General features: G+C 42.0%; 1 protein-coding gene across 5 annotated transcripts in view; it reads right to left on the bottom strand.

Moving 5' to 3' along the window:
• Positions 1-26336, bottom strand: part of ANO4 (anoctamin 4) — a 275780-nt gene that overhangs the window by 148152 nt on the left and 101292 nt on the right. For all 5 annotated transcript variants that reach the window (XM_084880421.1, XM_084880417.1, XM_084880420.1 and 2 more), the window contains exon 2: positions 8649-8840. In XM_084880421.1, the coding sequence (XP_084736547.1) occupies positions 8649-8703 (55 nt within the window). In that variant the 5' untranslated portion in view covers positions 8704-8840. The remainder of the gene's footprint in view (positions 1-8648; positions 8841-26336) is intronic.

The following is a 26336-nucleotide window of genomic DNA, read 5'->3' as shown; positions in this document are numbered from 1 at the left end:
GGCAATCAGATAGGCAGACGGCCCCTCGCAGGGCTGGCCCCACCCTCCAGAAAAGAAAGAGGGAAACCCAGACCACCAGCGGCAACACTGTGGCAGGTTCGTGGCTGGCCAGCGATCACCCCGCAGAGGGAGGCCCAAGCCAGCCAAGCCATCGCACCCCATGCCAGTTGCTGCAAAGAGAGGCCACTGGTGGCAGGGGAGTTGGGGGCAGTGCTGCACAGATGGCAAGCAGTGGCAGCAATGGGGGTGGGGCCAGCTGCCTGCAGCCAGGGGAAGGAAAAACCCAATAGGCCCTGATCTCAGGCCAGGCCTAGGGACCCTACCTGAGGGGTCCTGGATTGTGAGATGATGCAGGCTGGGCTGAGGGACCCCGCTCTAAGTGCAGGAATTTTCTAGTATATAAATAAAGTTATTGAAGGGCTATTTCTATCCTCATTATATGTTTACAAAGACTCACTCCCCCCGAAATGATGCAATAATCTAAGCCAAATAGATCATGTTTGACAATATCGCATGCTCTAAGATCTAAGATTTAGGGATTAAAAATTATGCTATCATATGTAGATATATAAACACAGGATTTCATCCTTAAATATATCACCACTGTAAAGATTTAAGAAATTTTGTCTCATCACATTACATCCAACTTACCACTGAAAGTCTGATTTTAAAGTAAGAAAAAACAAGGCTCTTCCTGGCAACTATAACAAAGAAAACCCAGCCGTGAGTGACTGAGGGGAAAAAGGAATTGCTAAGATGAAACTATCACTGTAACTCCCAGCAAATGTCAGTGCTATCCTTATCTTCTACCTGTGATTCTGGAAGCTTTCATTGCTGCTGAGTCTTGCTCCTGTAAATGTTTTCTTCCCTCTCCAGTTCTGCCTGTCATGCTCTAGATGTGAAACTGCCCAATTGTTTGGGTGGGGAAGGCAGACAAGCCAGAGGAGGAAGGGGCAGAAATGTAATGGGACACTTCCAGTTCACTTTCTTCTAAGAGCAAACACTACAAGTGTCATGTCCAGAGCTTTGTGTATGTCAGAAAAATTTTCCAGCTTCCTTTTTATTTCAGCCAAAATATTCTGCCCCTAGAATTGAATTAGAATAAAAGAACAAATTCACTAAAAGGGAGCATGCCCCGTCTAACAGGTCACAAGATGGATATAAAACATTCATTCAGGGTATATGAAAAATGAGGAAAAAACCCTGGCCAGTTTGGCTCAGTGGACAGAGCGCCAGCCTATGGACTGAAGGATCCTGCATCAATTCTGGTCAAGGGCACAAGCCCAGGCTGCAGGCCCGATCCCCAGCAGGAGGCGTGCAAGAGGCAGCTGATCAACGATTCTCATCATTGGTATTTCCATCTCTCGCTCCCTTTCCCTTCCTCTCTGAAATCAATACAAAAATATATATATATTTTTTTAAAATGAGGAAAAATTAAAATACACATATTAGAAGCTAGAGTGAATGGCAAGTACAAATAAAAGGTATACATCTACATTCTAAAGTTTTGGGATGTTTCCCAGTGGAGGAAAGGGGAAAAAAAGCAGCTATCCATATCCACTACTCAGGAGTGTTGTATGTTGTTAACTGTTGTTCCATGATGATTTGTTGTTCCTAAATGTGTATTTTTAAAACAGGTTTCTAACTGTAATTTGTGTGATATAACTTTACCTAATTATAATTCCTGGCTAAACAATTGGCTTTATATTTTCAACCAATAGCCAATAGTCCAACGATTTGTTATAAAATTATGGATAGATAAATGTAGTGATGTGTTTTTAAGGTGATAGCAGTGACTAGAGAAAGCCTAATCAGGGGTCCTCAAACTTTTTAAAGTGGGGGCCAGATCACGGTCCCTCAGAGAGCTGGAGGGCCGGACTATATGAACTACTAATTCCTACTGTAACACCTCGGCTGCGCTCACTGCCCAAAAAACCTGGCGGGCCGGATCAGACTCCTCTGCGGGCCGCATGTGGCCCGCGGGCCGTAGTTTGAAGACCCCTGGCAGGCTGGTGGTACACTCTTAGAAAATACTTTAATAATATTTATTTAAATTGTATTACATCGATATCAGTATAGGATGTCAATTAAAGGCTGACTGTACTCTGCCTGGGTCAGACAGCAGCAGAATAGTCTATGCTATCCTGGGCTCTGTGTTTTCAAAGAGGTAGCCGTGAAATAAGTCTCTTTCTAAGAGCAGAGTGGGCAGGATGGTAAAGAATCTGAAAAACATGTCACTGAAGGAAGCATTGAAGAAACTAGGAAATGTTTCAGTTGACAAGCAGCTCAAGATGAGCTTCTTAACAACTCAAGGATCATCATTTGAAAGAAGTTAGATTTACTCTATATAACTTCAGAATGCAAACCTGTATCCAGTGGATGGAATAGATTTGACAAACAGCAAATAATCACTTAGTAGTGGAACCTACTCAGAATAACTCATGAGGATGGGGAATACAAAGATAAATACAGTTCCCGCCTTCCAGGAGAACTATAAAATCTCCGTCACCGTACAGATATAAACTATAAAACCAGGTGGACCTTGAAAAGACTTCCAAGTTCTATAGAAGATCAATTCTGATCGGTGATATCTAGAAAGGCTTTTGGGAGAAAGTGGAATTTGGGTTATATTTTGAGAAGTAGAGAATAATTGGGGGAAAGGTTCTTTCAGAAAGACAGGGAGGAGCTTGAGCAATGACAGAAAAATGGAAAGTAAAAAGCTACAAGAGCAATAGCTGAGAGCTGATAATGGTTCAAGTAGAACCGACAGGTTATGGAGTATAAAATGACATAACCAGGAAAAAAACAGAGGGATTCCAGTGGAGAGGGACCACAAGGTTGCACTTTCTTCTGGACAGCCATAAAGCTTTTTTAAGCAGAGGCGGGATAATGTTGATGATCATCTTTGGAGGAGAACTTTGGGTGGTCTGGAAAAATAACTAAAGAGAGCCATTGAAGGCAACTCTCCAACATCCAAAAGCCTTCCATTGGGCCCCCCAGAATTATCTTCTCATCATCTGTCTTCTCTAAGGTTTTTCCCTTCATCTTCTCTAATAAAAGCATGTTGTTCTTAGAAGTCACTGCTTCCCTGTGGGATTTTCTGCCAGAGCCCTGACACCAGTGGATCTGGAGAAGGAATCTTCCTTAAGTCTCTTTTAGTATTGAGGTATTATAGAAAAATTATTAGCTCCAGCTGTACATAATAATAATTTGATACTTGTATATATTGAGAAACAGTCACCACAATAAATCTAGTTAGCATCCGTCACCGTACAGATATAATTACTTTTTTTTATGATGAGAACTTAAAAAGATTTCCTTGAGTCTTAATGCCACTCCAGACCATTGTTCTTCCTTCTTCCCTAAACACCCCCAGCTTTAAATCTCAGGTTGGTATATTTTATCACCTTCTATCCTTGAATGACTACATTTACCTGCTGTCTCCTGGGTCATGCTCCCTCATTTCTTGATGAGGTTAACTCCTGGCTTATTATCACTCTCCCCAAAACTATTCAATTCTTGACAATTTCAATATCTATACAGACAATCCTTTCTAAACCCTGGCATCTCAGTCCTGAGAATTCTTTCCTCCAATGATCTTGCCTTATTATAGTCACTCATTTCATATCCTAGTCTAGACTCACTTATTGCTAATAATAGCACCCTCCTCCATTACATTAGGGTCATACATGCCCTCTCTTATCACTTCCTCTTACCTTTCCAGCTCTTCCTCCCATTACCCTACCTCAACACTCTTTCAACCCTCTCCAACCTCTGACCAATTGATTCTATCCACTTTTCACTATTCCTCACCCCCTAGATGTCTTGGGTTCTCTCTTTACAAAGCTTAAATCACATAATCAATTATTATAATCATTCCCTCTCATGTACCTGTGAATCCCAACCACTCTTTTCCTAATTCTTTGGCAAAATACAGCCCTGACTAAATCTAACCCCCCAATCTATTCTACATCGTCACTCATGTGGCTAAACAAGATTAAAGCTAAACACAATTATGGTGACTCCTCCTACTTTAATCATAACCATAAATCTACAATAGTCCTTTAATGTGACCAACAATCATATTTCTTGTTTATCATACCATCATATCATCATACCATACAGCTTCCTCTCTCTCTCCTTGGCTACATTCTCATTCTCAGCCATGACCTTGCTTCCCACATTACAAATAAAACTGACAGTGGGAAAAGAACTTCTTAGATTCTCACACTGCCAATACACACATACTGTTTCTTCCCATCTGTTATCACAAATAAACTATTCATGATAGTATTGTGCTCTGCTCTCATCTCTCTCACTGACACCCACATCATGAATTCTCCCCTCTTTCCACCACCATGAATTATCTACTAAACAGTTGCTATTTTGAAAAGAAACTCTCCCTTGACCTTATTTCTCCTCCAGCTGCTTCCCTATTTCTTCACTATCTTTCATAGCAAACTGCTCAAAAAAGTCTGTATTTAGAGTATTCAATTCATACCCTTCCATGCTCCTTTAAATCCACTTTCCCCCACCCCTCCCAGGATTTAATAACCACCACTTCACCAAAACTGCTCTTATTAAAATCGCCATTGATCTTCACTTTACTAAAATCAGTGGCCAATTCTTAGCGTTGGACTTATTTGACTTTCAGCAATATTTAACCTAGATAATCACCACTCCTCTTTTCTTGATAAGCTTTCTTTACTTATCTTTAGAGACACATAATTTCTGGCTTCTTTTCATTCTTGCTGGGCATTCTGTCTTGGTCTTCTTTGCTGCTAATTCATGTTCTCTTTTACCTTTACTATTGGAGTGCCCCAGATGTCACCTCTTAATCCTCCCCCGCTTTTCCCGTCTTTACTTCTTTCTTTTGTCATCTCTTTCCATCTCAGTGTTTCAAAGACCATTTATATGTCAACAACAGTGGATTCTATATCTCCTTCCAAGACCAATCACTCAAACTCTAGACATGGTTATCCCACCACTTACATACATGATCTTGCCAGTTTTTAATATTATCAGGTTCACAATCAGACTTCTAATCTTGGCCCTACTTCTGACTTAAAACCCACCAAATCTGTTTCTCCTACAGCCTTCTCCATTGGATATCAATAAAGTATATTCATATAAAAAACTTAGAATCATCCTTAGGACTCCTTTCTCTCTTACCCCACATTCAATCCTTTTGGAAATCCTGTTAGCCCATGTTTAAAATACTTCCAAAATCCAGATCTTCACTACCACTTCTCACACCCCCAAAGATGAGAGCTACCATCATCTGTTGACTAGATTGTTATGGTGGCCTCCTCTGTGACCTCTCTCCTTTTACCCTCTCTATATATCTAATCTAGTCTCAAAAAGTAGCCAAAGTAATCCTGGTAAAATATAAGTCAATCATATATTCTTTTTCTCCAAACTCAGTATGTGCTCTGATTTAATACAGGATTCAAAGTCCTTACCGTGGACTAGAAGACCCTGCCCAATGTGTTCCCACTGGCCTCTCACTTTGTTTGCCTGATGTTTGCCACTCACTTCAGGCTCAGGGCCTCTGTGTTGATCCTCAAATTTTGAAACTTATCGCTATCCTAGGCCCTATCCACTGACTAGCCCACTGCTGTAATGAACTTGTTCATTTATTTACATGGCTCTCTTACATGGCTCTTTCTAGTCTTTTTTTTTAATCCTCACCTGAAAATATGTTTTTTTATTGGTTTTTAGAAAGGAAGGGAGAAAGAGAAACGTTGATGTAAGAAAGAAACATCAATTAGTTCCCTTCTACATGTGCCCCAACTGGGGATTGAACCCACAACCTAGATCAGTTCCCTGGTCAGGAATCAAAGCCATAACCTTTGGTGTATGGGAGGACACTCCAAAAACTGAACCACCTAGCCAGGGTGCTCCTTCTAGTCTTTGATTGCACATCTCCACGAAGTGGCCTGCCCTGTCTACCTTATTTCAAATTTTAATATGCAACACTACTACTTAATTCCCCTACTTTTTCTTTTATCCATAATACTTATTCTCTTCCTAAACACTATATAATTTATTTATTAGATTCTCTGAAGTCATGGACCTTTGTTTATTTCATTGCTGTTTCACAAGTATTTGAAGAATAGGCCTTCAACAATTATTTGTTGAAAGAAAGGCAGGTAAAACAATTTACAAAACTCCTATAACCCAATAAAGCTGGAAAAAATTTGTTTATAAAAAAGGCTATTGTAATAATCTGAAAAACAGCTGATTATGGTTCAGTTCAGTCCTATCCTACTCATATTTATTGGAGATGCAATATATATAATCCAGCTTCCCACCCTTAAAAACCTATGGTGGAGAGATAGGTAATTTTAAAAATGCTAAAATTTAATTGGCAAAACCAAGGCATCCTAGAGAGAGCAGCATGAGCAAAGGTTGGGAGACATGAAATTGTACCAGGTGTTTGAAGAGCTGAACACAAAGCAGTCTGATTAGATGTCTCAATCTGATTAATGGTCTAGTTGTTGTGCCAACTTGTCTAGACTACATCCCCAGTTACTCAATGAACACTAGGTATTGCTGTGGTGTGTAAAAATCCGTAATCAGTTGAAATTAAGTTAGAAATATTATCCAAGAGAATCTGAACAGAACTGATCCAATCATCTAAAAGGTCTTGAAAGCTGAGCTGAGGCCTCCCTGAAAAAGAAGAAATTCCACCTGTGGACAGCAGCTTCATCTGCACCCCAGAGTTCCAGTCTGCCCTTCCTGATGGATTTCAGACTTGACAGAACTCACAATCATGAAAGCCAATTCCTTATAACAAATCTCTACTATGTATCTTTCATTGGTTCTGATTTTCTGGTTAAATCCTGATAGATACTCTGGCATATAAAGTTTAAGGCAGAGTAGGCAAAAGTGAATGATGAGAAGCAGTAGGGGCTAAATCATGAAGGGCAATTGTTTTCAACATGCTAAGTGGTTTAAACTTTACCCTGTAGACAGCAGGACAAGCAAGGTGAATGACATGATCAGGGTTGAGATGAACTATTCTGGATTTGGTGTAAAGGCCGTACTGGGATGAGATGCAAGAAGAGAGAGATGATGAAGATGGAAAAACCAGGAAAGTTGTATGCCAAAGAACTAAGAAAGAACCCAGAAAGAAGACTGTTGTGGGAGCCAGAGAACATGGTTTTGGGAAGGAGTAGTGGTCCATTCTGGTCTGGTGCATCTAAAGAGTCTGTCACTTAGCATGCTGGGCCAATAAGAGGTTACTAAGGGCCTCAAGAAAAGATATGAAGGAGCTAGAAACCAGGTAGTGGTAGGTTGAAGAGTAGCTGGGGAGGGAGAGAAAAGAGGAAGTGGTGTAGATTATTCTTTGAGATGTTTGGCTTAGAAAGGAGAAGGGAAACTTCAAGAGAGATGGTCAACGAAAGAGTAAGTGGCAAGTAAATATGATAGGAATGGGAGAACTTGAGCCTATTTAGTAACCTGAAGAACCAGCAGGAAGAAAAAGAAGAAAAAGAGAGAATGAGAGGACACATTCTCCTGAGCAAGGCTCAAGAGAGGAGGGGTGGCCAAGGGCACAGGTGAAGACTTATTCAAGATCATTGGCAGTACATTTTTTTTTTGCTAAAAATTTAGAAAAGATGGGAAGGATGGGAGTAAAGAGGGATACATTTGGAGATGGAGAGTAAGGTTTCTCCAGAGAGAGAGAGTGGCCACATGCCTGGACATTATACAGAAGAATCAGATGGACAATAAAATTTCCTTGTACATTGATGTTTCCTCAGCATCCAAAACAATGCCTGGCATAGAATAGGCATTCAATAAATTGGTTGAATGAATGAATGAATACATAAATGAGCTTCTCATTCAAACAAACAAATAAACCCTTTTTTTAAAAATTATTTGCTTTGCCAAAACTGGTTTGGCTCAGTGGGATACAGCGTGGGCCTGCAGACTGAAGGGTCCCAGGTTCCATTCCAGTCAAGGGCATGTACTTTGGTTGCGGGCACATCCCCAGTGGGGGGGCGTGCAGGAGGCAGCTGATGGATGTTTCTCTCTCATTGATGTTTCTAACTCTCTATCCCTCTCCCTTCCTCTCTGTAAAAAATCAATAAAATATATTTTTAAAAATTATTTGCTTTGATAATGACTCATTTTAACATTTTTTTTTCCTTAACATTTTTTTCTTGTTAAAATGCTTTCAAGAGCCTTGAAACATAATATAATCCCAATCATCTGCCCTATTCTTAGGAGGTTATAGGCAAGTCAAACCAGATATCTTGAGCTCCAACACAGTCATTTTCAGGTTGATCTTTTCCCTGGCCTGTTCTAGAATAAATCATGAAGAAAATGGCCAAATCCTCTTTTGTTTTAGCATACAATAAGCTTTTTTGAACTAAGCAAACGTATTCCCTTAGATCTTCATTTAGATTCTACCACTGTCGGCAGAATGGAGCCTTCACCTTTCCGACACATCAAGCTCTCTCTCTCCTTTTACTTGTCTTGTGACACTTACCAGCCATTGAAGTGAAGAAAGGGACAGACACAAGATTCTTTTACAAAGCAAACTTAACTGGAATTTTGGCACAGCTCAATAATGAAAATATAACACAGGCTTTTTGATTGCTACTAATATGAGTCCCTGCTGCACTTTCCCCATGCCTTACCTGGGTGGAAGGCTTTGGTTTTCCCATTAGTGATTCCAGAAGAGCTTGCCTCCATTTTTACTGACCTCCTACTTGGTGGGAGTGAAGAATGCCTGACCACGGGCAGGCGACGTGACCTTGGGTGGCTTGCCACACTTCGCCGTTGATGGATTTGCAAACGCTTTTCAGCCCCATGAATAGATAAACTTAAACCTGGAATGAGAAATAGCATCGTTATGATGACTAAGTCAGTTCAAAAAGGCTAAAATGCCACATTATTTTCTGGCATGAAATCCAGAGAGTGAAAACAAGTAAGCTTCAAATTCTTAAGTGATGCTAGAATTGTGATACCAACTGATTTTCACACTAACAATATTTACTGAACACCATTTCTTTCAAAAGTGGACAACCTCAGATATCATGACAAGAGTTTTATGTATAGGGATAGTCAATTGACATATTACCAATAGTCCAATGAAGTCAAATATTAAAATGCTTTCCCAAATCCTGGAGAATATGCACATATTTCACATGCTGCTGTCAGGGGCTATCAGTAGTAAGAAGTGATGTTGGGATATCTGGAATTTCAATAAAAATCAAGAACCTTCTCCAGGGGATTCATGTAGAGGCCAGAGTTTAAGACTAAATTCAGATTTACACCTCTGATAACCTTATAATTATGTGTATTTCTAGAGCTATTTTATTTGGGAAAAAAATCAAACACATCCAAAGCAAAACTAATAGTATAATGAACCCTATGAACCCACTACCCAGCTTTAATAAATATGAAAAGCTTTCCATAAAGTTGAAAAAGAAAAGGATTTTTTCCAATCTTTTTTCATCTATATCACTCCCTTTGTTGATGGTTTGCTTTTAGGTGCCAAAATAGTATGAGGCAAATTCCATACATTGTGTTAATCTCATCAAAAGCAATATGAATTGCGCCAATTTACACAGATTCTATCAATATGGATCACACGTACTGATACATATAAAATATATCAAACTCTGAGTTCAAAATATATTATTTAAAAAAACACATTGATCCACATTGGAAATGCTAAAATCTCAATTCATTACTCAAAAAATGGATAAAGAGAAAGAATTATTTGTTTGTCCTGCTTTTATTTCCTTAACAACATTTCAAAGTAACCAAATAGTTAACAAGAGAAAATTCTTTACTTTAGGAGAATTCCAGTTAATAAATTACTGATGGAAAGAGAATTAGAAAATCATTTTAGAAGCCTCAATGAAATATGAAAGATGACTGATTTGTTCAAAGAAGTATTATGAGGTTGGAACTGGAATGCAAATGCATGACTGACTGAATCCAGATCTATTCTTCTTTAAAAAAAAAAAAAAAAAAAAAAAAAAAAAAAAAAGGCCAAGGAAAGGTGTCAGCCTTATTAATACCAACTAGCTAGGGGGACCTGGTCAGGAATCATGCTATTTGATAGGGGGAAGCTAAGCATCATAAAATAACAGATTGTTGCTTTTATTAAGAGGAAAATCTTTTGAAACTTGAAGGTAGAAATTTAAAGTTAGGAATTACTTTAATGGTTAGCTAATTATTCTGGTGCCTTATACAGATGAGTAAACTAGACATGGCAGGGTAAAAATAGTCAATTTACATACTACCAGTAGAAGAAGACTACAGTATGAAGTCTAATAAAAATCCAGACTTGAGGGAAATAAAAAGCCTGCCCAGAGGTAAACTGTAAATCAGTAATAATGGGTCATGAGAGAGGTATAAAGAGTTTCCTTAAATTTCTCCAAGGTGAGGGGGAAAATATGACCCAAGCCAATTTGTAAGTTCTAACAAATCTTAAGAAAAGATGACTCAAAAATGGGCAACAGACCTAAATAGATACTTTTTGAAAGAAGACAGAAGGAAGGCCAAGAGACACATGAAAACCTGCTCAAAGTCACTAATTATCGGAGAGATGCAAACCAAAACAACAATGAGATACTATCTCATCCTTGTCAGAATGGCTATCATCAACAAATCAACAAAGGACAAGTGCTGGCCAGGATGCAGAGAAAAAGGAACCCTCGTGCACTGCTGGTGGGAATGCAGACTGGTGCAGCCACTGTGGAGAACAGTATGGAGTTTCCTCAAAAAAATAAAAATGGAACTCCCATTTGACCCAGTAATCCCACTCTTAGGAATATATCCCAAGAAACTAGAAACACCAATCAGAAAGGATATATGCACTCTTATGTTCATAGCAGCACAATTTACAATAGCTAAGATTTGGAAACAGTCTAAGTGCCCATCAGCAGATGAGTGGATTAAAAAACCATGGTATATCTACACAATGGAATACTTCGCTGTGGTAAAAAAAAAAAAAAAAAAAAAAAAAAAAAAAAAAAAAGTTCTTACCATTTGCAACAGCATGGATAGAACTGGAGAACATTGTGCCAAGTGAAATAAGCCAGTCAGAGAAAGATAAATATCACATGATGGAATATAATGAACAACATAAACTGATGAACAAAAACAGATCCAGAGACAGAGAAACCTCTATCAGATCATCAAACCTCAGAGAGAAGGTAGGGGAGAGTGTGGTTAAGAGTGAGAGATCAACCAAAAGACTTGTATGCATGCATATAAGCCTAACCAAAGAACACAGACAACAGGGGGTGAGGGCATGAGTGGTGGGGTGGGGATAGGTAATGGGGGAATACGGACACATATGCAACACCTTAATCAGCAAAGAAACTTAAAAAAAAGAAAAAGAAAGAAAAGATGACTCAAATCAGAATGGTCAGCATAAAGAAAGCATTAAACCAACCAACAGTCCGGTCGCATGGCTCAGTGATTGAGTGTCTACCTATAAACCAGGAGGTCACAGTTCAATTCCTGATCAGGTCACATACCCTAGTTCAAGCTCTATCCCCAGTAGGGGGCATGCAGGAGGCAGCCGATCAATAATCCTCTCTCATCATTGATGTTTCTATTTCTCTCTTCCTCTCTCTTTCTAAAATCAATAAAAACATATTAAAAAAGAAAAAAGAAATAAACAGCCAACAAACAAAAACAACGCAATAGAGACAAACTGGGCAGCGCCCATCCAGGCAATAGCCTCAGAGCTCGAGAATTCCAAATACCCAGCCAGGCAGTCCTGACACACAGTTTCACTCTCCTTTATCCACCTTCGTGCCCTCGCTCTGATAGTGCTCACCAGACAGCCTTCAGACTAGGACATGGCTTCCAGTGCAGGGAGTATGATACTAGTGTTCCTGACTAACCCAGCAGACAGGGTTTTCAGTAGGGCCAGCAGTCTGGCATCCTGGGCTTCTACACATCTACCTCCCATGAACTGCTTAGTATGAGTCTCCCCCACAATCTCGTTTCTAAGCCAACATGCTGTGAGCCTGTGTCCTGGGCTTGTTTTGGGAAATTCACCCAGGTAAGGCCTCCATGCTGGATGACCCATTGGGAGACAACAGAGCAGCTTTCCCTTCACAATGCATGCCCTGCTCTGATGCGTAGATGCCTAAGCAAGTGTGTCCTTAAGCTCCTGCTGTCTCTATGGGCAGGACTAACACCACAGCATCAACCTGGTATTGTTCCATTTCTCCATGCTCCTGACCACCATTGGGAGTTCCACATTTCCACAGAGGTGCAAAATGAATGTCTGCAGACCCATCAAGATGCCAGAAGAAGGCAGACAGGTGACAGATGAAAGGGCTGGGAGAGATGTTTTAAGTCAACATCAGACAGTACACGCAGCCTCAGTCTGAGAAAATGAAATAGACTGCTCTCCCCAAAACATTTCTTCTTGTCCCTTCTGCAGAGGATTACTGGGTTGAAGGGACAAGGACTGTGAGTCACTGTGGCACTTCTAGCTCTTATATAACTCCCCTCAAGGAAACACAAAATGACAAATGAGAATAAAAATTGCACAGTGGAAATAAATGGCATAGGCACTTGAAACTGTTGAATTCCATGTTTAATAAGTATATAATAATGGAGATCATGGGGATATATTAAATAAAAATCATGAGTATCACCAAGACAGGATGGATATGAGGAAAATGGGTATATTACAGGGGGATTTGGGAATAACCTCTGATACCTGAGCAAATCCATTCAGGTACTCCAAGAATAAGGACTTCTCAGAGGTACATATAATGGCCTGGCCCATCAGAGTATATACAGTGGCCAAGTCCACAGACAAGAGAGATGTATAAACAAGCAGCATACAAGACAGAAAATATAATTCATACATTTGAAAGCATTAACATTTATAGAAGGTTCAGCAGTCACATCTTCAGAAATGAATTATAGGCCAATAACCTGCATCATCCAATTTGTTCTTTATTTTGGGCACTGTGCTTAGATATCAATTATTATCCCATTTATGCTGCAGCACAACCCTAAAAGACAGAAAACTGGTATCTACATTTTACAGATGGAAAACCAGAGGCTCCAGAGGTGAAGTTACTGGTTCCAGGTCATACAAGTGATGAACCAAAATCTTAGCCCCGCTCTTTTCCATTATACCATGTAGCCTAATGAATTAAATAGCAAAACACAGACTGATTGTTTTAAGTTTGTAGCGGTTCTGAATAATTTAACAAAGTAGGGTTGGACGATATATCATGTATCAAGGAAGGTTTGGAAGGTAGAGTATTCTGGCACTCCTTGGACCCAAACTCTTACAGAGCTGTGGTTCCCACCACCACTCACCCTTTGCATCATGCTGAAGTGTCCTCTGGGTTCTTGACCAGCTATTAAGGTCCTTAATCAGTAAGAACCAGCTGAAACCTTCACCTGGAAGAACTTCCAGTTCCTCTGGCCCATAGTCAACACCCACTTAATTACAATTAACCCTTATCACGTAATGTCCTTGTAATTGTTGTCTTTCGCCTGCCAGCACTTGGATGTCCCATTTCTCCAATTAGCTCTGGAGTCTAGCATCAGGGCAAGGATCATCTTGTACATATCTCCGATTCCTTCCTTGGCTCCAAATGAAGTATATTCATTACAGAGTTTTGAGGTGACAGTCCCCCTTCTGCCCCTACTCCCCTGCATGTGACATTCTACATGGAAGAGACTCCTTGGTCACCAGGCAGAGCACAGGATCAAGAGCCAGTCAAGGAAAGACACCGAGCATGTTTATTTCGGCAACAAAAATTGAATGCAGTGCTTCCTGTTTCACTACACCCTCGTCATCTTTCCTAGGTTCCTTGAGGCCAGACTTGGCTGCCTCGCTAGGTGGGTGTCAGCAGGTAACTTCCACTCCTACTCAGCTGGGAAGATGGAGCCCAGGTAACATAAAGATTTTAATCTTCCCTCCATTCTGCCTCAAAACATCTTTAAAAAATACCTTTTTTTTGTTCCTTGAGATCTATCATCTACTACCGTGTTTCCCCGAAAATAAGACATCCTCCGAAAATAAGACCTATTTACAGGTTTCCTTCTGAGTGAAATATAAGGCATCCCCCCGAAAATAAGGCCCCTCCTAGGCTAAACATAAGAGATTTGGTCCACTGATTCTGAAAGAAATGGAGTCATAAGAAATTCACCAGGAAATTCAGGAATTGGATTGTTATGATGATGTTCCAGAAGATGACGACATGATTGTCATTGAATAAATGAGTAAATTCTTGATACTGTAGGATTCACAGTTTGTCTGGTTTGTGTTGACAACTACCATACTACCGTACTGTATACAGGTAATAAATTTCCTTTATTTTCATTTAACAATAAATGTGTACCGTATTTTTCTTCATGGAAAAATAAGACATCCCCTGAAAATAAGACCTAGCGCATCTTTGGGAGCAAAAATTAATATAAGACACTGTCTTATTTTCGGGGAAACAGGGTAATATCTTACATGTTAAAAAGATCTGAAGTCACCTCTTTAGAGAGAAGAGGGAAGTACAGTTTGTGGTTAAAATGTGGGTGCTGGAGCCAGAGTTTCTGGGTTTACATCTTGGTCACACCATTTATTACCTGTTTTTCCTCAGTAAGTGATTGAATCTTTTTGTGCCTCCGTTTCCTCACCTATACAATGAGATAACCACAGCTTGTATCCCAGAGACTTGTAAGAAGGAATTAATACCTCTCAAGTTCTTATGGCAGTGCCTGCAATACAGCAGTTATTTGGGTGTTAAGTTAGCTGTTACCTTTAGCTTCTATCACATCAATGACGACTTCCCCTAACTCTCCATTCTCACACTCCTTAGGTCCTAGCATTTAGCATTATTACCACTGCTGTCTGTCTTAAAAGTCTTTTTCTCTCTTGTCCCCAATGATGGGGTATTAGTGCCCTAGGGCTGCTGTAACAGGTTACCACAACTCTGGTGGCTTGCAAAAAACAGAGATTTATCATCACAGCTTGGGGGCTAGAAGTCTGAAATTAAGGTGTTGAAAGGGCTGTATTTCCTCCTCCAGCTGCTCTGGGGCTAGGTTGGTTCCTTGTCTCTTCCATCTTCTTATCGATGCCAGCATTCAATGCTTCTCTTTGCCTTGTGACTACATCACTTCAATCTGTCTCCATTGTCATGTCACCTCCTGCTTTGTCTGTGTCTAAGCTCCCTCTCTCTCTCTCTCTCTCTTTTATAAAGACCCTTGTGATGGCATTTAAGGCCCACCTGGATGATATTTCTCAAAATCCTTAACTTAATCCCATCTGCAAACTCGTCCCAAAAAAGTCGCATTCATGGGTTCTGAGGACTAGGACATGGATGTATACTTGGGGGCCATTGTTAGCCTCACTCTGTGGGCATATCCCAAAGTCTTGGCTTTGGCCTTCCCTTTCTCTACATCCTCTCCACATGTGCCTTCTGCACCCCATGTCTCCCGTGGTCATCTTCGTGTGGTCAACTCCAGAGGCATCCTGCTTTGCTCTGTCTTCTAAATTTCAAGCCCACCTTTCCTACTTGGTCTGAGTTTCCTCCTGAATAATTCAATGAGTCCACAGATACACAATACATATTTATTTAGAAACACAATACATATTTAATATTCTGATAACAGAACACAAAAAGTTCATATTTTTCTGAAGCTCCTCATATCTTTTCTTTATGTCTCCAAGATTCTATGTAAAATCTATACAAATAATAGAGGCATATGCAAGTTGTCCAGGATGCCGTCACAGTAACAATCAAAGAGCAGGCTGCATGGGGGGTTAGTGAGGGATGACCAAATGACTGAACAGCAGGCTGCGTGGGGTGACCTGGCCAGCATGGGGGACAGTTGGGGATGACCAGGCTGGCAGGGGGGAGCAGTTGGGGATGACCAGGCCAGCAGGGGGGGGGAGGAGAGGGACAGTTAGTAGTGACCAGGCTGGCAGGGGGGGCAGTTAGGGGCGATCAGGCCTGCAGGCAGAGGCAAATAGGGGTGATCAGGCTGGCGGGGGGGGGGGGTGAGTTAGGGGCGATCAGGCAGGTGGGCAGATGAGCAGTTAGGAGCCATCAGTCCCAGGGATTGAGCCTAAACTGGCAGTCAGACTTTCCACATTGGTTCCTGGATTGGAGAGAATTCAGGCTGTGCTGATGGGACCCCCCCCCCCATGCACGAATTTCATGCACTGGGCCTCTAGTGTTAATATATTCCTCAATGGAATAAAATTCTTCGGTGCTCCTTCTTTTTGGCCCCTCCAAGGGGCACCAGTTCTGGCTGCACTGCATGGTAGAAGTGTGCCTGGAAAAGTGATCTGCTTTCATCTGAATGTCATTCCTGTGATTCAAAAGAGCTCTGAGCCACAGGAACATTTGTCACCCTGTCACTGTTTTACAACTTGCAGCAATAATGTCTATGGATTACATCACTCTCCTTGTCGTTTCTTGGTTAAATTACTTTTCAAATCACTGAAACACTTTGTTTTGAATGTCACTACCCTGTGCCAAACGTAAGACTCACCCATTTCTAATTAAGAAAATAGTCATCTGTGGAATGGGGTATTTATTTCTAGTTTCCTCTTGTCAGCTCTAGCTACAAAGTGAAGGACAAATCCAGCACTTTTTCTTCCTAAAACAGTAAGAGAAAGGAGGTGAAAATTCTCCTGGCTACTCTCAGATCTGGATTTACTTTCCCAATCCCTCTGGAGCTTTTCTACTATCCTCTCTTATTTGACTCAAAAATTTTTTTTAAAAGAATACATTTTTATTGATTTCAGAGAAGAAGGTAGAGGGAAAGAGAAATAGAAGCATCAATGGTGAGAGAGAATCATTGGTTGGATGCCTCCTACATAGCCCTCTGTTTCCACTGGGGATCAAGCCCCGTAACCCAGGCACATGCCCTGACAGGTTCATAGGTCCATGCTCAACCACTGTGCCACACTGGCTGAGCTGGTTCAAAAACATTTTATAACATATTTATAAAGTAAGCTGATAGCCTCCCATATCTAGAGAGAGAAAAAGAGTCAAACACACACATAGGAATGCATATAATTGTGTAACCCACTTGTCATTAGCTGAGGTGTGTTCCCAGTAGAGGGGGCAGGATTTGTGCCATCTCAATCAGGTGAGCACAGGTGGACCCAGAGCAAAGAGATTCTGAGGAGCTTGCCTGATCGCCTCTAACTTGCCCCCCTGCCAGCCTGATGACCCCTAATTACCTCTGCCTGCAGGCCTGATCACCCCTAACTAACCCCCCTGCAAGCCTGGTCGCCCCTAACTGCCTCCTCCCCCACCCCCCTACCCTCCCGCTGGCCTGTTCACCCCCAACTGCTCCCCCACTGCCAGCCAGGCTGAGTTGCAGGATGCAGTCACAGATGCAGAGATGAAACAGGAAAGCTCCCCTCTGGAAGCCTGAGGCTGGAGCACTGCTTAGTCTCAGCAGGCCCGATGACAGCATCCGCTACAATCTAACCTTCCTTGTGTGCACCATGCCTCCCTCTGTTCAGTCTTCCTGCATTGTGCCGTTCCACAGATCTGGCAACACCAACATATCAAAACCAGGAAGAGCTTCCTGCCAAGTCCCTGTTATTTGTAATTTTGTGACAGTTGTTTGTCTAAAGCCACATTGGCAGCCAATCACTTTGAAAAGAGACCAAAACTGCTAGATAGGACTCGGTATCAGATTACCCAGATTTCATTTTTGGCTCAATGTCTATATAAAGAGTTTACAGAATCGGAAAGAACAAGAGTCTGTAAGAATGTTTAACCAGCTGAAACCGGTTTGGCTCAGTGGATAGAGTATCAGGATCCCGGATTCGATTCCGGTCAAGGGCATGTACCTTGGTTGCGTGCACATCCCCAGTAAGGGGCGTGCAAGAGGCAGCTGATCGATGACTCCCTCATTGATGTTTCTTACTATCTCTCTCCCTTCCTCTTTGTAAAAAATAAATAAAATATATATATTTTTTAAAAGAATGTTTAACCAGCATGATTTGATTTCAAATAAAGTATTGGAGATCAGTTTCCAGGCTTTCTCTAGATTCTTTATAGATGTTTTATAACTTCTTTCTCTCCCACAGCTGGGACTGGTTTAGAGTCTCTTTTTGCTCCTGTTACAGAATTCTACCAGAAGGACTGCAATTCAGGAAACCACAGTGACAAAATCACTAGATTACTGTCCCCAGATTTCCTATCCTTTCTCTGCCATGTGACCCATCAATACTTCCCAGTAAAGAGAGAAGATATATTCCCTCCACTGATTTGGGCTTGGTCATCATGACTTAAAGTGAAATGTGCTTGCATGGTTTCGGCTGGGGTCTCTGGTGCTTCTGCCATCACCATGATAAACACATGCTCCAAGCAGCCATAGGCCCAAAATGAGACACACAGAACAGCCTCAAATCTGACCTGCATCCCTGAGCCCTGCCCCACTCACTCAAATACCAACTGCTCCAAGACTCCTGAACAGAAGAGGTAAATGTCTCAGGATATGACCTCCTGAGATTTGGGGTTGTTGGTCCACAGCAGAGGACCGACAAACACAGCCCCGGGAACAGCCTTCATAAAGTGGAATGAATGGTACACTAGTGGTTACAGTTTGGTCACAAGTGGTAAGTTCACAAATAAAACCATCCTCCTTCTTGCCTGAAATGCTCTCCTTTAGACCCCAACTTCAACACATTCTTCTAGAATCAACTCATTCATTGCCCTTCTGAAGAAATCCCATCATTCCCAACCTTCCCAACCTCCTACCCAGCCCCTCACCTGCACTGCCCTATGCTGACAAGTTCCTTCCCTGAACTCTGTTAGCACAAAGCTACCCACCTGCATGGTAACTGTCTGCATATCTGTCCCCTGAATTAGGGCCTGGGCTGAGACTGTGTTCCCACCCTGTGCCCTGGAAAGCAGACTCTGGCACACTGCATCCCCAGGCTCCCTCACAAGCTTCCAGGTGCCTCAGCCACTGGGATGCACCAGCAGAGGCTGGAGAGTAGGAGTGTGTTACTTCCTCCCTGCTCCCGCCTTCTGAGGGCCCTCTTTAAGGTCCACTTCTGTGGGGTGGCCCCTTTGCCATGGCTCCCTCTCTAGCAGGTCAACATTATCTCTGTTTCTTTAGACACAGCAAAGACTCCCCACTGTTGTTAGATGCTGCTTCACCATCTCCTTGATTTCCTTTGCAACATAAAATCTCCTATTATTAACATCTGCTCATTTCCTGGAATTGTGTATCTACCTGAACCTTGGTTATCAGAGTCTTCGAATTCCATCTCTTTCAATTTTAACAGATAACAGTTCTACATCCTCATAAATCAACATCACTGAAAACTTCCTTGGAAGGCTCCCAGGAACATCATGTTTGTTAACTTTTACATTGATTTCCCAAGACTTGCTTGTTTTGTGTTAGCTGAGGTCATCTTCTCCTTCTTCTCCCCACTCCTCCCACCCCCACTACTCTGAAGGCTAATCTAACTTTACCTTATCCTGTGATATTAAACTTATCCTGAACCTTTACCTTGTCACTCAGGGAAATAGTATAGCTATGGACTCAGGAAAGCTTAGGGGTTTTCCTTGTGTTCTGTGGACTTGGGCACAATGTACCCCACATTCAGACATACAAAACATATAAAACTTACCAAATGACAATAGTATACAAGGTGGGGAAAACGTAGGTTTACAGTTGTGAGTACACAAAACACGGTTTATTCTTGTATTATTAACTTATTAATTATAGTATTATTTTCCATACAAACAACTGGAAACCTGGATTGTCATAGGTGATGCCGAAGGGTGTGAACAAGATGAAAGTAGGCAATTGCAAGTATATGGTTTAAACGTAATGCGTTGGGAAAGAGTTGTTTTTGAGATCTTCAATTGTTTATTGATTAATCCATTCAACAAACATTTGTTAAGCACTTTCTCTGTGCTAAGCACTGAGGATTCAGAGAGTAAAGGGCACAAAGAAGATGGTGTTGCCTCTAGGCCTGGGCTGCTGAGTATGATTCTAACAGACAGAGATGGAGGGAAAGAGCATTCGTGGCAGCAGAGGCACAGAGTATGAAAGTATGAAAAGCAGAGCGAAGTGAGAAGAGGAAGAGGTGTCCATGTCAAACATGCTTAAGGTGTCTGAGCAGTAACATTGGCTATTCAGACTGTAAGTAATGATAATGACAACTTACTTTAGTACGGAATTTAAAATTTGTAGAAAATTTCTGAACACTACATTAAAGCATCTTCGTATTAAGGCAATGGGGAGTCACTGACATTATGTGAACAAGGTGGAGGGGGGTTGGACATCAAAGAGCAGGAACTTAAGAAAACTGTTCTACTTTAACTGGAGCAATAGATCGAGGCAAGAATAAAAGCAGCGTCTGTAGAATTTGATAGTCTTTTTATGTTTAAAGGTAATAGGAAAGAATCAACATTGATTCTGGATCTGAAGATTAAAAAGGAGTAAGAACGTGAATAGAATATTTTGATTTGGCTTCCCATATTCTTGGTCTCTGGCTTTTCTGAGACATCTAAATAAAATGTTCACCAAGCACTGGCCAGAGACAGAGATGTGGAGTTTGGAAATGTTTCTGGCTGGAGTTCTTTAACTAGAGATTTATGCTCAAATTCTAAGAAAGGCTTGTAATTTCTGAAGAAATGAGGTCACAGATAAAACCTTGAGGGAACATCTACAAAGACAGAAACCAAAATAACAGCAACAAGGCAGTTAGCATCCCTTGAGGGTGCCCTCTGTGACAGGCATTGTTTCTCAAAGTGGTAACTATATTGACTCATTTAATCATCACATTAACCATACATGGTATATGCACATTCTTTATCATCATGTTACAGATGAGAAAATTATGGCACTGAGATAGTGAGTAACTGGCAAAAGTCACAGCCAATATCTGAGCCAAGGCAGCCTACACAGCCAACCTACAAAGCCTGGCTAGCCTACTCAGCAGTACTGCTCTGAGCAGAAGGCAGTGAACAGGACTGCATGCTGAAAAGTTAAGAACTGAAAAGATAAAGGTTTTAAGTGAACTGAGACAGAAATGGATGGCCAAACACAAGAATCTGGAGAGTGAGAAGATGAGGCAATGAGCACAAGAAGCACAGAGAGTGAGTCCAATACACACAATTGTGGGCCTGTGACAGATAGAATAAGGGGTCCCCAAAGATGCCCAAGCCCTAAACTCTGTAACCTGTGAATGTCACTTCACATGGCAAAGGGGATTTTGCATATTTGGTTAAAGACTTTGAGAGGGAGACATTATCCTGGATTAATCTGGATTAATCTAATCACACAAGTCCTTAAAAGGAGATAACTTTTATAACACATTCACACACTCTCTCATTGGAATACTATGCAGCAATAAAAAAGAATGAAATCTTGCCATTTGCAACAACATGGATGATGAAGGTACCATGCAAAGTGAAATAAGTCAGACAGAGAGACAAACACCATATGCTTTCACTTTTAGGTGAAATCTAATACAACAAAACAAATGAAGCAAAAACAGATTCATCAGAAAAGAGACTAAAGGGATGGTTGCTAGGGAAGAGAGGGAGGGGAGAGGAGTGAAAAGGGTGAAGGAGAAGGAGAACCAAGATAGTGGCACAGGTACTAGTAAACACCTGTACTTGCTGCCTCTCGCAACCACATCAAAATTACAACTAAAAGACAGAACAACTATCATTCAGAACCATGGAAAAGCTGGCTGAGTGGAAGTGCTACAAACAGAGAGGTAAAGAAGAAAATGCATTGAGACTGGTAGTAGGTGCAGAGGCATGGAGGCGCGGAGGCACGGAATGGGCTGGCACCTGGGTGTGCTGCTTTTTTAATTGGGAGGGAGATTCAAGCTCCTGCTTGCTCTGAACTCCAGTTCTGGGGGAGTCTCTGGGGGAGAAGTTGGACTGTCTGGCATCGTGGCAGAAATGCAATGGCGGCTTTCTTTCAAAGGGAGGTGCTTGCAGCAGTAATTGTCCTGCGCTGGTACCTCTCTGGTGCAGGGCTGACTGGCAGCCATTGCTATTTACTCCACCCTGATGATTCCCTGAGACCCCAGACCACCCAAGCTGTGCACAGAGGCTTTTGCATATGAATGGCCTATCCAGTGGTCAGCAAACTGCAGCTCTGGAGCCACATGCAGCTCTTTGGTCCTTGAGTGTGGCTCTTACAGAAAATACCATGGCATGGGTGAGTCTATTTTGAAGAAGTGGCGTTAAAAGAAGTTTAAGTTTTAAAAAATTTGGCTCTCAAAAGAAATTTCAATCGTTGTACTGTTGATATTTGGCTCTGTTGATTAATGAGTTTGCCAACCACTGGCTATCCTTACTCAGCCTAAATCCTGTCAAACAGGCAGCAGCTAGATCAGAGAGTCCCAAAGCTATCAAAAGAAATCCAAGGCTGGCAGCAGCAGCCTGTCTTGCTTCACAGGTGGGCTTTGTCTCGGCATTTCCAAACCTGATACAAAGAGGAGGAATCTGCAGATCTCTCTATAGCTCCTGCTAGGTGCCTAACCCCCACTCCTCCCCAGGCAGTGGCTGACTTTGCACCTCCTTGGAGATCCAAGAGCCAGTGTACCCAGTGGTCAGTGTGAGACCATACCAGATTACAACTCTTTACATCCATAAATAACACACTCAAAAGGCAGACTCAGTGAGCACCAAAGCCCCCACTGAAGCAAGTCCTGCCCCATAAGGGTGACTCCTGCACAGCAGCTCTTCCATTGTAACACAGCTGGTCCTCGCAGCCAATTGGCCTGGAGGTCAACTCCCAGTGACACCAACAGCAATCAAGGCTTAACTACAACAAGACTGTGCACACAGCCCACAAAGGGGTACACTAAGAGTGTCTACCTCAGGTGATTGAGGAGGCTGAGCCACTGGGTCCTATAGTACACCTACCACACAAAACCACTCTATCAACTCAAGAAGACTTAGCAGCTACCCAATACATAGAAACAAACACAGGGCTGAAACCAGTTTGGCTCAGTGGATAGAGCATCAGTCTGCGGACTGAAAGGTCCCAGGTTTGATTCTGATCAAGGGCATGTGCCTTGGTTGCAGGCACATCCCCAGTGGGGGGGGTGCAAGAGGCAGCTGATCAATGATTCTCTCTCCTCAATGTTTCTAACTGTCTATCCCTCTCTCTTCCTCTCTGTAAAAAATCAATAAAATATATTTTTAAAAATATCTGATGAACAGAATAAACTGGTGAATGTAATAGAATCAGGGGCATGGAAAGAGAGCAGACTGACAATTCTCAGGGGGAAAAGAAGTGTGGGGGGCATGGGAAGAGATTGGACAAAGAGCTTACACCTATGGATGAGGACAGTGGGGTGGGGGTGCAAGGGCCTGGGGTGGGGTAGGAACCGGGTGGGGGGGAGGAGCTATGAGGGGAAAAGAGGAACATCTGTAATAATCTGAACAATAAAGATTAAAAAAAAAAAAAAAGGAAATATGTTTTGTTTTTAGGAGACACACACTGAAGTATTTAGGGGTAAAGAGCCATAATGGCTGGAACTTGTTCTTGAATAGTTCTGAAGAAACACTGTTGTTGTTGCTTTTATTTATTTATTTATTTAAATCAATCTTTATTGTTCATATTATTACAAAGGTTCCTCATTTCTTCCCCCCTCCACCAGGTTCCCACCCCACCCTCTGCCTCCTCCCCATCCCCCATTGTCCTCATCCATAGGTGCAGTTTATGTTCAGTCTCTTCCTCCCTCCCTTTCCCCGATAGTAAATCCCTTTTCAGATAGTAAATCAGTTACTTAGCATTTTTTCATATCAATAATACCTCCACATGCCCAATGATACATTTCACACAAAAGACATTTTCAAATAGGTCAACCAGACTCATCCAGGCCCCGCAGACACGGAGCGGCTGGGCCCGGGGCAGCCGGGCCCAGAGCAGCCGGGTCTTGTGCGGCCAGGCCCGGAGCAGCAGCTGCCAGGCTGGGAGCGGCCAGGCCTGGAGCAGAGGCTGCCAGGCTGGGAGCGGCCAGGCCCGAAACAGCTGGGTCGGGTGCGGCCAGGCCTGGAGCAGCAGCTGCCAGGCTGGGAGCGGCCAGGCCCGGAACAGCTGGGTCGGGTGCGGCCAGGCCTGGAGCAGCAGCTGCCAGGCTGGGAGCGGCCAGGCCCGGAGCAGAGGCTGCCAGGCTGGGAGCGGCCAGGCCCGGAGCAGCAGGGTCGGGTGCAGCCAGGCCCGGAGCAGCAGCTGCCAGGCTGGGAGTTGCCAGGCCCGGAGCAGCTGGGTCTGGTGCGACCAGGCCCGGAGCAGCGGTTGCCAGGCTGGGAGCGGCCAGGCTCGAAGCAGCAGCTGCCAGGCTCAGAGAAGCTGGGTCGGGTGCGGCCAGGCCCGGAGCAGCAGCAGCCAAGTCCAGAGCAACTAGGTCGGGAGCGGCAGTGACCAGACCCGGAGCAGCTGGTTGTGGAACGAACCAGAGCAACAGAGGCCAGGCCTGGAGCAGCCAGGCCCGGAACAGCTCACTCCTCGCCTGCCCCTGCCCCATGGCTGCCTCTCAGACATGGCTGGAAACTTTTGTGGGAGCTTGAGGGTCTGCTGAATCAAGTGATGAAGGCTTAGATCTGGATGTGTTGAGTTAGTATAGGGCTGTGGTGTTGATCTGTTGTTGCTTTTAAAGAAAAAAATAAAAATAAACCAAATTTGGTTAAATATTAACAATTGGTGGCCATAGTCTGTTGGTTTGGCTCAAATAAACTCACAAAAAATTCTTTGGGGAAAAAAAAAATGAAAGGGCATATAGTAAGCAATACTGTGATAAATTTGCATCATGACAGATCATCATTAAAATTGGTGATCACATTGTCAGCTATAAAAATGTTGAGTCATTATATTGTACACTTAAAGTAATATAACTAATAAAATATTGTATACCAACTATACTTAAATTTAAAAAGAAATTTAAAATAAAAACTTAAAACAGACAGACAACCTTTTGTGGCTGGAGTCAGAGGGAAGCTACTGCAGGCTCAGGGAAGGGACCATGAAGAAAGGATTGTGGAGTTCTAGAAGTTGAAAAATGCAAGGAAACAGATTGTCCCCCTAGAGCCTCCAGAAAGAAAACAACAACAGCCCTTCAAACAATTTTATTTTTGCCCAGTAAGACTGAACCTCTAACTTCCTAACTCTAAGATAATAAATATGTATCATCACAAGACACCAAATGTGTGGTAATTTGTTACCACGGCAATTTAACACTAATTCAGGTCCCTAATCTCCTTACTATGATCAATATATATTTTTTTTAATCTTTACCCAAGGACATGCTTAGAGAGAGAAAGGGAGGAAAGGAAAAGGAGGGAGGCAGAGAGAAAGAGCCATCCATGTGAGAGAGAACAATTGATCAGTTAATTGCCTTCTATATGTGACCCAACTGGGGATTGAACCCGCAAGCCTGGTATGTGCCCTGCCCAGGAATTGAAGTGGCAACCTATCAGTGCACAGGATGATGCTCAACCAACTGAGGCACTCTGGTCAGGCTGATCAATATTCTTGATAGTGATTCTCAGCACTGGTTCACTGGCCTGTTCACGCACATGCACACTGCAGTGGGCCAGCACAGCCTCTTGAATGCTCAAGTCAACATACTGAGGGTCCAGTGAATAAGACAGATGGCAAAGCTGGCTCTCTCTGAATTTCCTTAATCAATGTTTAATTTAACTGACCACAATACAAATGTTAACTCAAAGAACTCTAAAAATGTATCAAAACAAATCCCAAAATGCAGCCTACTAATTAGTTACTGACTATAGCTTTATGCTAAAATGGTACAATTAGATATTTAGCCATACAATGTACTTCTATAGACACTCAGTTTAACAAGTGTTTGAAAAATAGGAGCAAAAATGTCATTAAATTACATGGACTCTGAAATGTCACTTCTTAATCAAGCCCACAATGATTATTTCAAAGGAACAATAAAGTTTGAGTTATCAAGTTGATCTTAACTAAAAGTTAAATTTCTCTAAAATTAATAATTAATGAAAATCCCTCCGTTAAGACCCCCTTGAAATGCCTTAAATTCTTTTTTATAAAATTATATTCCTTTTATAAAAATATGTGTTTATTTACTAGTAGAATTGACCTACTTTGCAAAAATGATTTAGCTAAAGGATCTGAGATAACTTAAAGCAAGGCATATATTCACACATTTTCATGCTATATTACCTTTGAAACTTGTTTAGTCTGCACTGTCCCTAAAATCATATTTCAATATATTGAGTCAAATGGCTGGATCAGGTATGCACCACTTCATAGCAATGTAAATATTGCAAGCCTTAGCTAACCACAATTTGTAAGTACCTTGCTCAGTAGATGTGGGATGATGTCAATAG

Source organism: Pipistrellus hanaki (genome assembly GCF_964339955.1).
Source record: "Pipistrellus hanaki genome assembly, chromosome: 3".
Classification (NCBI taxonomy): Eukaryota; Metazoa; Chordata; class Mammalia; order Chiroptera; family Vespertilionidae; genus Pipistrellus; species Pipistrellus hanaki.
This window is presented reverse-complemented; position numbering and strand designations above follow the sequence as displayed.